Genomic DNA, 15,458 nt, shown 5'->3' with positions numbered 1-15,458 from the left:
GGCAAGCCAAATCTGCTTCTGCTACGTGTCAATGCAGCAATTATTTTCCAATATAACATTTCATAAACACAGACTGTACCTTCTCATGTTGAAGTTCCTCTATTTGTTTTTTTGCATTTTCAATTTCTCGAAGAAGTGAATTCTGAAACAAAATGTATCACAAGTTACTTATGAAAGCTTACCACTCCTAGACCATAACTAGTAAATTACTGACAAACTCTGGTCAGATTGTACAGATGCATTTTAATTTAGCAGATAGTTTACTGCTTACGCTGCTTCACTTTGTATATGTAAAAGAGTACGCTTTCAAATGTGATCAGCCCTGTAAATGGCAGATTTACTAATAGCAGAAACTCTATATCCATTTAATACAAATCCCTTACTTGATCAAAACAACCAAGTAGTAATTATGCAGCTAAAGAACTTTAAATTTGTTCAGTGCTTAGTTAGTAAGGTATTACTGGCTATTATCATTGAATTTTCATTTGGTTTTCACTTGTATGATCAACGAAATTACTATAACAAGAGCTGTTTTCTTCACAATTATGTTGCAACTCTTAAACAGCTCCAATAATAAAGATACTTAGAACTACTACCATCTGTTTGCTCAAAGCAGTTCCCAAATTCAAATTAAGAATCATACGAGACCTACAACAACCAAACAGATTTTCAAACTTGACCACAGTAAATGATTTTAAAAGTCAAGATCCCCCCTTCTAATAGTAAACTTATAACCACCTCACATATTCTTTGCTTTCCAAAGTTGCCAAAAAATTCTGCTTAACACATTTCCTTGAGATGAGTAATACCATTATTTGCATTTTAAACCTGTAATAAGCTTCTGTAAGTGAACAAACAAATCATTCCGGGAAAAGAGAAGGAAAGTACTCAAATTTTATATGCATGTTTCTTTCCAATTTATCATAGAAGAATGAGCTGGAAGCCACTGGGAGAATACTTTTCTAGAAGCTGTTGCTGACAGTGAGCAACAAGTAAATTTTTCTCATTATTCATAAATGTAGTTCAGGTTTGAGGGGTAAAGAAGAGCTTTGGGTTAACTCTAACACATCCCTCTCAATGTTGACCATGAAAAAAAATGCTATCAGCTGCTACTCAGAAATTGAATTTATGAAAACTGTCAGAGCAACCTTAACAGTAAAGCCCATAACAAAAGAGTCAGAAGTACTGGGAGCAGCTGGTGATCTTGAAAACAGCCATCTTAAAACCTAGAAGTCTACAGCTTTAGATGTCAGATAACTGACCTCCCTTTCCATGGCAGGTGAGTCAGAACTAGATGATCTTTAAGGTCCCTTCCAACTCAAATCATTCCATGATCACACAGGAAGCATCTTCACCGCTAACCCAAAGGACCAGAACCAGTAAGACCTACATTTGTACTACCGTACTTGATTTTTCTTACCCCCCAGAATGCAAAAGCAGGAAAAAGAAATAACTAAATCTCTAATCATCTGAGGTGTGGGCAGTTCTACAACTCTCAAAAGACCAAAGGTTTAGGGATAAGAACCGAGTTAACATGAATCCACGAGAAAGTAAACACACATTGAAGTCTGAATACATCATTATAATCCACTCGGCTTTTACTAAGGCATTTCCCCAGATGGTCACCTCAGTCTCCAGTACAAGAAACTGTTTACTAATCCAAGACAAAGCAATTCCAATTTAGCAGCAAAGTACTACTGGTAAAAGGCACTGATTTTTATTTATTTGATACAGAGTAAGGGAATTCTTTAAGACAGGCGTAAAAGAAAAATCCTTAAGGACCTAGCTCCAAAAGCAGAAATGAATCAAAGGTAAATATGTAGTTATTTAAAAGAGGAATTAAATACAGGGGAAGGCTCTGACACGTGCACCGACAACACAAAGAACAGTTCCATTGTATTTGTACAACCTGTCCATCTGGGGAAAAAAACACAAAATTGCCTCAACCTGCAAGAATCCCACAATGATTTAGAGTAACCAACACAAAAGCTATGGGAAATAAAAGGAATCTGAACTGAAAAGGTCACAGTTCAAGTCCTCATTCTTCAGACTTCCTGTATTACGCTGGACAAGCCTATTTATGCAGTCCACACCAGACAATTAAGAATAAAGCATCCTAAAAGATGCTATTTCAATGTGTGTTTAAGGCCTACCCTCCACTCCTCCACCCCCCAGAAACAGAAGTTTTAAGAATATACTTCACATTACAAAATACAGGAATCACTACAGAATGTTCAACATCTAGTTAATAAACACACTGGAACGTGACTTAAGGTTACCTTATCTTCCAAGGCAGCCATTCTTTCCTTGAGATGAAGCTGAAGCCTTTCATTAGATTCAGAGAGTAGCTTATCCACAGTTTCTGACAAGCGTTTATTATGCTCTTCATTCATCTTCTCCCTCTGTCTAGCCTAAGATAAATAACACAAAATTAAAATTCTTATGACAAAGTTACTGAAATAACTTCGAACTTAAAATGTCTATATTTTGCCAGGTTGTAAAGCAGTATGCTTTCTTTAATCTAGATTTTTCTTTAATAGAAATGGTTTTTCCAAAGGGATAAGAAATACTGCGTGTACCTCCAAGACTCTGTAAGGGAGTATAAGGGACACAAGATCTTAATGACCACTCAAGATCAGAAGTTTGAAAGTCTGAGCTTACACTTCAAAACAAACCAGATTTCAAAAGCAATTAATTATAAATAATCTATAAATCATTTTTTGCACACTCAGTTGCTTCAGCGAGATTTCTGATTTCTTCAACAGAAAGTATAACAACGAGGTAATTCCAAGCTAAATTCAAATTGATTGGAGACTTTCAGCTTTTCCTTGAAACTGAAAGTTAGTCATAGCTGGGACATCTGGACCACTTCCTATGAGCCAACCTAAACTCTGGTTTATTTCAGAGATGAAACTAACTTTGCTCAATGGTAGAAAACCATGAAGAGAATCAGACTTTCAGCTTTGTTCCTGTGCCAGAAATACGTATCATACCCTTTGCAGTTCTTGATTCTTTTCTTCTAGCTGTGCTTCCATCTGTCTCAGTCGCTCTTCTATATTGCCATGCCTCTCTTCAGCCTGTCAATTTAAAAAACAGTCAGAATTTATTATTACAAAAATGATCAAAAGCATAAAGATATTGGAGCATGACAATATATCTAACATGCTTTGTGTAACTGCCATTTATGGTAATATACAATGCAGAACAGATGCCTTTCTGTCACTAGGAGTACCTGGTATGAGAGTTCGCAAGTTACATATCAAGACAAAGCCTCTCACCACTAGATCCTGTGAATCAACTCTTATTTGCAAATTATTTTGTAATAGCAGATTTTCATTCAAATGTCCCAAAAGCCAACCAAAAAAAAAAACAAAACTAAATGCATTCTCAGCTTCTCCTCACTAGTCTAGACACTATGATTTTTTGTTGTTGATCATGATAAAGCAGAAAGCAGCAAGCAGAAATGAAGACTAATATACAAATTCTACCTTCCTAAGTTTGGTGGTAAGTTCCAACACTTTAGCATCTTTAGCAGCAGAGTTCCCAGAAGACAAAAGGTCAGACTACAGAGCCAGTAAGGGATGGAAGAGATAACAGGGAAAGAAAAGAAACTAAGACTTCAAAGAGACACACATACAAAAAGGTTCATTTATAGTCAACACATACTACTTCGTATTTCACTATTCCATTTGTAGTCCTCTAAAAATCTTTGTACCACCCATTACTTCCCTTGTCCTACGCATCTCCCTTGGTTAACAGCAGAAACAGAAGAAAACTGTTTTTCCCTTTCAGAAATTGCTACTTTTTAAAAACATTTTAATGCTTATAACTGAAACAATTGTAATAAAACCCAACAACGTAGCAGTTCAAAAAGGCACTTTTGTAATGCAACAAAGTTAAGAGGAAAAAACTAATCAAATTTCAGAGAGAAATTAAAGGAACAGGACAAATCAAAGTGTGTTTCAAGAGATGAGAAGAAAATGGGGAGATAATCTCTGAACTGGTTGGAGAAAAACCTCAAACAGATTAACAAAAACAGTAAGAACAGATTTTTCTTCTAACACAGAAGATCTTGAGGACACTGTCCAGTTATCTCACCTTTGAAAGTGCTGCAACTCTCTGTGCCAGCTCAGCTTCCACCTCTGGTAAAGTTTCAGCTTTTCTCAAAGTCTGCTGCAGTTTTTGCTCAGCTAGTTCCAGCCGTTCTTGCAATTGCCTGTTCTTATCTTCACTCTATACAGGATTATGATCAGCAATTTTTAGTGTTAAAAGGGGAAGCAATTTTGACCAAAGAGGAAGGTAGTGAGACGGTTTACTGACTTTACTAGAGCTAAGGACAACAAGCTATCCAAAACTGGTTTCACAAACAAAGATGTGGCATCTTCCCTTTCAACATACGAAAGCCTTTTTTTATTGCAAAGATATTTGTGGATTCCAGAAGCAACTCTATATTTATTCAGTGGTAGTAATGGTACGGGAATTATAGAAAATGTTGCAAACTTTCAATGCCAAGGCTCTGCTAAAAGTGAGTTATATTAAGGATAAAATTCTTTGTATTTCAAACAACACTATGCACATCACCAGAAAATTTATTTTAAAATATAAGTGTGTACAAAACTTACAAAAAAATTACCAACAGTAATTAACTAAGTGTCGCCTAGCTTCCTCCAGTTAAAAACTGATTGGCTAAATAAAGGACAAAACCCCTCCTCTGGCACGAACACGTCACTGAAATGCCTAAAAAACACTTGTCCCCAGTATACTCTTATCTTCATTTTCAGGATAAGTATGTACAATACAGTCCCTACCAAAAAATAATTATCAACAACAGTGCACTACAAATATTTGTTTTCCTAAAAGCAGTGTGAAGTGCTTTAGAATAGTACGAACGTTATTTCCGTTAGTATTATGCTGAACAAAATGTACTGAGCAAACTACAACCTGTCGGTGCATGGAGTCTTTAGTGGCTATTTCATTTTCAAGTTTATCATTGAGGTCATGCACAGATGTAGCTTCACGTTGTGCAGCGAGGTAGCGTTTTTCAAGAGTTGTAATTCTCTCTTCCATGTCCTCCTTTTGGGCCATAGTCTACCCAAAACACAAGACAGAATTTAGTCTTTAATACTGGGGATAATTATTAATTGATCAAACTGGGGAACACAACAGTGAGCATAATTTGTAACTTCAGCTAACAAGTTCAATGACACTCTTGTTTTTAACAGTACATTTAAGATCACTGATCCTTACTTTATGGATGGTCAGAGTGTTCTGCAAACTAACTAAAGGTCTCTTTCAAATTAATAAGGATACATCTCTTCCAAAATACACGGTAAGACATATGAATTCGAAGGTTAGTGATGGACGGGTAACAAGAACTGTCCACCACATCACTAAGTGATTCTGTAACTACATAAAATAATAAAAAAAACTTCAGGCATACAGTCAGCATTTATGACATGATTAAGTATTTTTCATGCTTGAAATCCACAATGCTACATCTCCGGTTTAATAAATTTATGAAGTGTCTACTTAATGATAGGTTAGTTTAGAAGAAACTTTAAGGAACAGGTCTTCTTAACAAAAAAAGGACCATCATGCTGTAAACAATTATGCCTTACCTTTAAACCAAAGACCATTGAGGATGAACTGAGCACCAGCGACAAATTTTATAAAGCAATTACACTTGTGACTACCCAGTTTTTGACGGTTTATTCCTTACCTCTCGTACATCTCTCTGCAATTTTGTGTTCATTTCTTCAGACTTTATTAAGTCCTTCCTAGCTGTGTCAAGATCTTCCTCTAGCTCTGCTACTCTACTAGACAAAGCAGTAAGGCGTTCTTTCATTTGTGTCTGCTCCTTATTTTGCTTATCTATGATGTCTTGGAGTTCAATCACTTTAGCAAGATTTTCATCATGGCACAAAGAACCATCAGAAGATCGCTATTAAGGAGAGAAAAGTATTTACATATCATATAGAAATTTGAAAAATGAACAGTTAAGTTAGCAGTAAACATCCCACCCCTGAAATAATTCTATTATGAGATAGACTGCAAAAAGCTAAACAGGCTTTTTGATCAAATCTTCTCTCAAAGTCTCTTATTATGGTTTGCAATTAAAATATTCTGATTAATCTTAAAAAAAACAGACAGCTTAAAGCAAAACGCTCCTACCTTCCCATTTGTAGTTGGTGTACTTTCTTGTTCATGATTTATATCCAGCATCCCATCTGGAAGTGTTTTTTTCTGATTATTTTGCTCTTTCAGAATCATTAACTAAAAGAAAAGAAAAGCTTACGTAAGTTTCAAGTTTAATTTCCATCTTAATGGTAATATAAAGAACAGCTGCAAAAGCAAAGGAGCAAAACAGTTACCGATTTCACTGCAAGGTATGCATTAAGAAAATACATCATAAGTACTCAAAAAATATGCCACTGCACCCCAACAGCAGTTCTTCTAAAACCACAGAAACTATTTTGTTTGTTTTTCTCAGGTTTGATCCCTCCCCCCCCCCCCCCCCCCCCGTTCTTTCAAAGTTACGGAATTAAAAACTACAGTCATCTCCACTTGGTACAAATTAAAAGCACCAAATTGAAAGAAAATCTTTAATAACTGAATAAATTACAAGTATTGATTAAACACAATGCACACCTGAAGAATACTTTTAAAAGAAACCTACCTCTTTATGCGTAGTACCTAGTTCTTCTTCCAATAAGCTACACCTTTCAAGTGCTACTCGTAACCTTTCCCTTACCTGAAAGAGTCATTTCAGTGATATCAGACTATTTGAAATAAATAAATCAACTTCACACACTGCCATGTTGCTACACACTATCAGGTTATAAACAATGCTTTACTTTCACTATGTTCACAGAGTAGCTTAATCTCGAGTCAGTAGTAATTACAACAGACATTGAAAAAAAATAAAGAATGAATGTCTCAAAACCTAGCTTTTTCTTTCCTGTCATTAGCAAATTGCACCTCAGCACGGCCTGTATGTATAGGCAAGAATTAAACATATCCAGAATTTACCCACCCTTTTATAAGGCACAAAGCATGTACATCCCTTCTTGTAGCAAATAAGCGAAAGCACACACCTCCTGAAAATAACCTGTAAGACTTTGTATGCAAGTTCACAAAAGTTATTCAGTAAACTATGAGTTGGCAGCAAAATTCACAGTAAGTTTCACCATTTGCATTGCCTGCTGCTAAGATCAGGTACAGCTGAAGGGCGAAGCTCCTTTAAATCAGCTTTATTTAATAGCACAGTGTAAGCAGATTTCTTTCCTCCTGTTCTCTTTAGTCCACTTGTTGTATTACACAATTAAAACACTAAATCCTGATATTATACAGGTAAGTAAACATACGTGTTGCTCCAACAAATACAGAAACCAAGCATGGTTCGGATGCAACATTAGCACAGTTGACAGAATGCTTGAATAAAGTACAGCACCTTGCTGCAGTACAACACCTTTTCTTAGGAGCTCAGTTACTAATGAAGTTTTAGCACAGCCACCATTTTAATATAACAACTTAAGTACATACACTGTATGGTTCACACTAAGAAGAGATAGGATTTTTAAAACATTAACTAGCATAGTTATTACCTTTTCATCAAGGGCTTTATGGTGTTCAAATAAAGATTTTAGTGCTTTGAGAACTTCTACTTCACTAGAAACTCCTGCTGGAGATTGAGCTTGTCTCTTCACAACAGTCATTCTGAGAGATCGCTCATGCCTGGAGACAAGACACTCCAAATGTTCCAGTAATAGCTATAACAAAAAGCAACAGTGTTTATTCCCATTCTGCAGTGACACAAAATTGTGCCTAAAACACCAAAGTTTTGACTTCTATGTTTCAAACAACTATTACATCAAGTCCAAGGACACATTTCATTAACATTTCATTCATTTCACCCATACTAGAAGTGATAGCACTGCAAATGAATTCCCCACACTCTACATAGTTTTTAAACCAGGTTTCTACTTCAGTGACCCTTCCCAGTTCTTCCACCAATCTGAAGAACAGCGTACTTGTCAGAAGGATATACAAACAAAATACTCTTAGCTGTTCTGCTGGCAGCTGGGTAATCTAATGGCAAAGACCACTACAGCTTGCCCACTCAGCTCCTCTAATCTTGAGTACTGTACATTTTCAAAACTGTAACTAGAAGAGAGTTGAATAGCAGATAGTACTGTGATCTTGAATGCCTTTTCCTGATTCTGCACGGCAATATTTGGACTACACATAAGCTTCCAGGCCTTCTTAACATACATTCACATCCCCAGGATGACTTATGAGCAAATAGCAAGGTAAGAAAGCACTCAGCTTTTCAAATTCAATATTCTTTTTTTTTTTCCCCCCCTCCATGCGTTGGATGCTACAAGAACAGTGATCTTGGAGAGAAGACAAGGAACTAACCCTTGTATTATTTCTTTCTGCTTTCAGTTCAGCGATTTCTTCTTCTCTTTCAAGCAGCTGTTCCCTGCATACATTTAGCTCTTTTGTAAGCGCTGCAAATTCCTGAAACAAACCAGACAGGTGTTAATACATTAAATACTGGGATGTAGCAAGAGTGGATTTATATGAACACTTGATGTAATTTCTTTAAAAACTCATTTCAGATGCCTAAAGCCAATACAGTTGTACAGAAACTTAAGCCTGCTTATCCTGACAATGCTTAAAACAGTTATAAAGTCAATTGTAACAATAAAAGACACTGGAACAGTACTTTGAAAACTTGTTTCTGTCTTAGCAGGTAATTATCCGAGTTAGGGTAACCCTGTTAAGAAAATAGAAAAGCCTGTCTCTATTGCACTCCTATATTGTTTCTACCGTTTGGGGTTTCTGATACAAAGATATTCTACTGAGCAACTGAAATAGCTACTACATCCTAAACTATTTCCATTCTCTAGCAACAGTGTCACAAGAAATATAAAAGGCATTGGATGAACTCAAACACACTCTGGATACAACGTAAGATACAACGACACAAGATTGTCATTAAGTAAATGCTGAGAATTATCTTCCCTTACAGCTTAGTTTGGTAAAATTTCAGGTGTAATCTGAAACACATTAAAAACAATTAGTAGTAAGCCTAAACATGAATGAAGTCATACTTAGAGGACAGTGTTGTAGGGGTTTAAAAGACCACTTTTGTTATCTATGTCACTTAGAATGAGAAAATAAACACACAGTCACCTCAATAACTGGTGAACATTACAGAACTGCTCTCAAGTACCTGTACAAGAAAAGACAGAAATGCTAATATAAACTGATCAGTCTTCTCTAATTCTCTACTTCCTATAAAATAGAAAGACTAATCACACCCGTTAGACAGCACATAAGAACAGTTGCACTGCTAAAACAAATCGAGGTAAGGCTAAGAATATACCATGTAAATACTGTGCATAAAAGCTGCTTCTCCAATTTTTCCCAACTCTGCAAAATACGCTGCTCGATTGACAGCAGCTGCATATCAAGTAAAGGCTTAAGATGGAGCAGTTCAGCAGTAAAATTCAAAGTGACAAAAAGCCAAGCTTAAAACAAAAGGACATATCAACTATTTATAATTGCACAGATGTACAATTAACTTGAAGCTAGAACAAGCAGTCTAAAAATGTGTCTTAATCTAATTAATCAAAAGATTAATTTGGAATGCTTTAATCTGAAACATATACATGACAAAAGAAATTCTGTTGCACGATATATTGCCTAGAGTGAACTCGTTCAGGATTACTAACACAGCAGGCATTAAGAAGTTGCTGTGAACAAAAGACAGCGTCACCACAGATACAGAATAACTGCTCCTCCTAAATAAAAGTATAACACACATATTCCAATCAATATACGTGAGCAAGATTACTTCACTTTAATACCTCAAGAGTAACTTTCACCCTTAAGAAAATTGGCTTATGATTTTCAAGAAAAAAAGCTGAGGATACACATACTAGGGCATCCCGGTCAGTAAATCTGTAGCTAATGACAACTTTAAACATGCAAAACAAAATATAAAAGATTCTTGAGCGCAAAGTTAATCAAGAAAGGGAAAGTTCCTCTCCAAGCTGTACAGGAGTTGGAGTAAAAACCTCACTTTGCTTTAAGCTCTGCCTACAGAGCTGTCCTTTCTGTTGGAATTTGTACTGTACCCCCAGTAACCCCGTGGGACTTTCCACAACTCCCAGCCAAATGACAGCATGCATTTCTTTTGCTCCAGATACAAGTACAGGTAAATCCAGCCAAGGTTATAAACGTGTAGTTCTTCACAGGCCCATCCCACTTACCTTTGTATATTATGCAATTGACTGTTTTCAAGTAGTACTGAAACTTCTAAAAGTACTGAGACTCAAGGTATTTCCAAAAGAGCTTGATACAAACTTATATTATGGGTTGTTCTTCTCACCCCCTTTTCAAAACAAATGAAAGTCTCCAAGTGCCAACATCAAAATCCAGAAGCACGGAGACAAAGTAAGGACATCAGGCTGACATGGTGAGCTCTATATTCCTCCAGACTATCTCAAGTCTTGAGGACAGAACAAAGAAAACAGTAAGGACTACCAGACACTGTTTTGTCATCTGTCCTCAACTTTGTATCACTGTATGGCATTAATAAAAACGTTACTCAAGACAACTATGAGCTCTGCCTACAGAAAAACAGCATATATTTCAAAGGAAGTTGATTCACCCTTCAAATAATAGTTACAGACAGTTCTGTTCCATTGCATTCCCCTGTGCAAATATAAAGTTGTAGCACAAATATATCATAATTCTGACACCAACCATCACACTGTCAGGTGACCCAAGAAGAACAATGCACATGGGAATTTATACTGATGCTCAGTAAACAGACTGACACGTATTTCTAGCATTGCATAATACATTCACTGCCGTTTGTTTCTGCAAAATGTATTTGCTTTGAGTCCCATAAGCTGCTTTATAAAGAACACTCAAGTGTCCTCAGTTTCAGTTTCAGCTGATGCTGCCAAAAGACATGTCCTTTCTAGTTCAAATCACTCTCTTCAACAGTAGACAATTAGTGATTTCCTCAAGCAGTTCAAAGGAAAACTTTGCAACTTCATTACCTAAAAACATTGAGTTGTCTCACCTTCTCTGGCATTAAATCGATGTACAGAAACAAATACAGGAAACAAGAAAATTCATAAGCAGCTTTTTTACTTGTCCAAATGCTGTATTACTTTGTACTTAGAGAAGATTGAAAGCTTCAGCACTAAAGTTCTGCTCTGCTTCCAGTTTGCAATCAAAATAATAAAGACTCTGCTCTGAAAACTGGCAGGAGTGGAGACTCAGAATAAGCACAACAGAGCACTTACTACAAGAAACAGTGTGCCAAATATGCTAGATAAATATCCTGTGTTGATTAGAATGCACTGGCAAAAACCCATGCAGTAAACTGAAATGCTTACTCAAGAAAGTAACTTTCTGAACCAAATATGACACTCTGACTGTCAGAAGAGAAAACTCAGCAAAAAACTAAACCCAGTAGAAGTAACTTTGTTGTTGTTCAGTAATACATTTTCTGGGTTTTACCCACATATTCTATGGGTTTTTAAAACAGCATTCCTTCTACATTTCTTCATCAGGAAGAACTGACCTTCACCCCCCAGTGTTCTAGACATCCCAAATGTTCTTCCACAAATAGCACCAGCTGACCTAGCTGCCAAGCCTGTAGAGTTGTGGTATCTGATCCGATGCTTGACTGCTTACAAGATGATGGCGGTCCAGGAGCACTACAGCTTCCAGGTAACAGATTTTCTTCATGTTTATTACAAGTACACTTTAGAGGTTCCATGGATAGTACACCGCAAACCATTAAATGCTACATGATAGGAGAGATGGCATTTCAGCTGGGGAAAGATGTAAAGAAACAGGTGATCCCTGTGAGTCTGACAACACGAGCTGTGTAGCAGAGATGCTCTTTCTACGAGAACTGCAGAGAACAGTAGGGTTCCTTGGGACTTGCTTTAACAACAGATTTTTGCACAAAACACAAACACCACTCTCACGCAAATAAAGATTTTCAAGATTAAAAGGTAACAAGATGGCTAGAAACCTTATTTTAAGGATAAGAAGGTAAGAAAAACTTTTAGCTCATCAAGAAAATACTACATATGAAAAATATCTTCTGACAATACAAGGATGAAGATGCAACTGTTGAACCTTTAGGAACATCTCCGCCCCAACTGTGTGTGCAACAGTTACCTGTTTAATCTTTAAGTAACATTCTGTTTTACTGCTAACATTCTGTTCTGTAATCTGCACAAACAACCCACGCAAGTATCCAATATGCTGAGAACATAGTAAGAACAAGAGGGGAAAAAACCACAGGCCACCAGGGATGAGTAACCAAGGCAAATGAGACAAGTTTCTGTGGTGTTATTTATATTACATGTAATCCATGCTTATTCCAAATAGTGTGTGCACAGAAATGAGAAGTATCATAAATATAACAATCAAAGCAAACCTAAATATCTTAGGTTAACAGGATATTTAATAGTCAACTCATTTTAAACCTAAGGGTTGTAGGCAGCAGCCAATATCCCAACATACCAGGTTTTAAAACATTCCCACATTCAATAGAACTTAACTGTTTAACACAGTCTGTAGGGGTCAAGTAACAGCAAGCAAGTTTTGTAGCTATTGACTCACACCAGTTTAGCTTTTTCAGCTGTCAGGATTATTAAATAATTCAAGAGCTGAGCTGCAACTCAAAAGCACTTGCATGTTTTGATCATTAAATCCTGCCTTCCAAGAAAATGCACAAATCCAGCAGAAAAAACAACCCACGTAAGCAGTGCTTTGCCTATCCAGCCCAAGAAATCAGATTACTTTCAATCTTTCCAATATCTATGGCATGCTAGAATGGGAAAGACAAAAATTAGTCTAGAGCGTAAAAAAAGGAAAAAAATTGCTTTTCACCTAAATTACTGTCCAGTAAACAAACAGATACGGTTACGTCAGACTCTTGAGTTTGAACTTAAAAGGTTTTTACGCTCAAACTGGCTGAGAACCGACCTGCCAGTGAGAACAGTGCAGTAAACACTGCCTTTACAAATATCAGCCCTCCTCTCCTATTCCTCATTTTGCAGAAGAGGATTTAGTAGCTCAAAAACCCAAACCCCACTATTAAAACATAGGTGCAGATTTCTTTAACTGTAAGCATTGCACCCAGTTAATGAGTAGTTACTAATAAATTTAATACAAATTAAAGTTAAGCATCCTTTATCATTCCAGTTCTCTCTTTCAATAGAATATTCTTGAACTTCACTTCTTGGATTGACCTTTCTGGGCTTTGTCATTAATGATGCTCCACTCTAAACAAGCAATTAAGTTTTAAAATGTTCACAGTTGTATAATTTTACTGCTCTGGAATGAAACACACTGCTTCCAGTCCACTTTGAAGCTGGAAGCTCTACTGTTTGACAGAAAGCAATGTAAGCAACGTGTAAAAGAACTCTAACTCCCAGGCAGTAGGTACCAAACAGATGCCCAAGAGTAAAGGAGAAAAGTTCAGAGCAAAACCAAATCTCCACGGCAATAAACAGGTTTCCAGTTACTATCTTGACTGACCTGCTCTCATTTACACATAGCATTCACTGAGCCTTAACTACAAAGCACTAAACCTGGATTTAATTGCTAAGAACTTTCAGGAAGTGCTGCATGTTGAAGTACAAGGAAACATAAATGAAGATGAACAGTACTGGGCAGCTTTGCAACAGAAATGCAGAATTAACAGAAAAAGGGGGAAGGAAACACATCAGTTCCATGTTCTCTTCTAAAGCTCCTCTTTCCCTTAATAACATTTCTGACAGACATTTCCTAATGGGGCATGAAGCATAGAAGTACTGAAACCCAAATGTGTCAGAATCTTTGACCTCTTGAAAGATCAGAGGTCCTCCTTTCACCACACTAATTAATAGCCAAAGTTTATATGCACTCTTTGGAAAGAGAGCCCATAAGCTCTAGCACGCAAACTGAACTGTAGGTTGAAGGCAGGCAAACAGGAACCACCTACACTCAACTCATTAAATGCAGCCAACAGAAGCCATTTAAACTAGCAAAATCATTACCATCTATGCTATCAAGTTTAATTTTCTCTAAATCATGCAAAACATCACTGTTACGCATATAATGCTAAGGGCAAAGCCCACTTCAAAAACATATCTTGGTGCACCACCGGACAGCCAATAGTCACTGATTATACACATCATTTTGCAGTGCAAAGTAGAACTAAGCCCAGGCAGCATTCTATTTTCTTCAGTGCTAAATGCACCTCTTTTAAAGTCTGCAAAATTCAGCAAGAAGAACAACAGAGTATTTAAACAGGCCAGAAAGCATCACCCAGTTACTCCTAGTTCAGGTCTAATTTTGCAGTTTGCTAAGATCCTTCCTGTAATACAGCCAGCCTTGATATCACTGACAGACTAAGAATCTACATTTCCTTCAAATCACTCCTTCATCTCTTCATCAACTAGCAGCATCTGCAGCCTGTTCAAAGTATGGTGGATCACAGAGTCTATTTTCAGTTAACTCAAAGGCAACACCTACTTTTAACTCAACCTTTCTAACAGACTTATGAACTACTTTTACAGTTACAGATGTGTATCAAAGATTCCATACTGAATCAGCAAACAACTATACCAAAGCAATTCCACCCCATCCCCAAAGGCTTTTTCCAAATACTCAATACTTGTGGAGGGAATCCTGTCACTTAGGACTCAGAAGAATTCACTAACAACTAACAAGAAAAAAAAACCTGAAAGCTAATTACAAACTCAAGTTGTAAGTTTTTCTCCTCTTGCAAAGTAGTTGCAAAACTACTGAAGCTACACTGTCAATCTTCAATCTTCTGTACAACAGCCAACATGCAGCAAGCACAGAGCATACAGAAGCTGTCCTCAAAAACTCAGTATCTATTCATACACAAAGGTAGCGTATGGTCCATCTAGTTCCAACCCCCCGCCACAGGTAGGACTGCCACCCACCAGATGGGGTTGTTCAGGGCCCCATCCAACCTGGCCTTGAGGATCTCCAGGGATGGGGCATCCACAGCTGCTCTGGGCATCTGGGCCAGGGCCTCACTGCCCTCTAAGTAAGTGTACAAGATCCAATAAATATTCATCAGGAAAGCTTCAGTCATCATGGAGGAGCAGACTTTTAAGCATAGGTGTATTTGGCTACGTTGTACAGACTGGTCAGTGTTATGTTAGTCCTTTCCAATACTGCACAAGTCATGATATTCATATTCCAAAGTAAGTTTACCTTAACACAAACACTTTGAAAAATACTTGAGGGATACTTGGAACAAACATGCCTCTCAGATACAGTCTGAATCAGTGAATTTGAAGGGCTTCGCAGTGTGAGTGACCACATTCTTGCACCTCTGGTTTAGTCTATTTTCATTAGTAACTAATACAGTGAGTAGTAGGACAACTTCTTAGTTG

General features: G+C 37.0%; 1 protein-coding gene across 11 annotated transcripts in view; it reads right to left on the bottom strand.

Moving 5' to 3' along the window:
- Window positions 1-15,458, bottom strand: part of PPFIA1 (PTPRF interacting protein alpha 1) — a 50,804-nt gene that overhangs the window by 22,245 nt on the left and 13,101 nt on the right. For all 11 annotated transcript variants that reach the window (XM_015286875.4, XM_046942395.1, XM_046942396.1 and 8 more), the window contains exons 3-12: window positions 8,419-8,520; window positions 7,605-7,769; window positions 6,677-6,751; window positions 6,172-6,273; window positions 5,720-5,941; window positions 4,942-5,088; window positions 4,099-4,233; window positions 2,994-3,077; window positions 2,280-2,411; window positions 80-142 (exon numbers count right to left, since the gene is read on the bottom strand). In XM_015286875.4, coding sequence (XP_015142361.3) covers window positions 80-142; window positions 2,280-2,411; window positions 2,994-3,077; window positions 4,099-4,233; window positions 4,942-5,088; window positions 5,720-5,941; window positions 6,172-6,273; window positions 6,677-6,751; window positions 7,605-7,769; window positions 8,419-8,520 — 1,227 coding nt within the window. The remainder of the gene's footprint in view (window positions 1-79; window positions 143-2,279; window positions 2,412-2,993; window positions 3,078-4,098; window positions 4,234-4,941; window positions 5,089-5,719; window positions 5,942-6,171; window positions 6,274-6,676; window positions 6,752-7,604; window positions 7,770-8,418; window positions 8,521-15,458) is intronic.

This window comes from Gallus gallus, chromosome 5 (assembly GCF_016699485.2).
Source record: "Gallus gallus isolate bGalGal1 chromosome 5, bGalGal1.mat.broiler.GRCg7b, whole genome shotgun sequence".
In the NCBI taxonomy this organism is placed as follows: Eukaryota; Metazoa; Chordata; class Aves; order Galliformes; family Phasianidae; genus Gallus; species Gallus gallus.
Note: the sequence above shows the minus strand (reverse complement) of the source record. Positions and strands in the feature narration are given on the sequence as shown.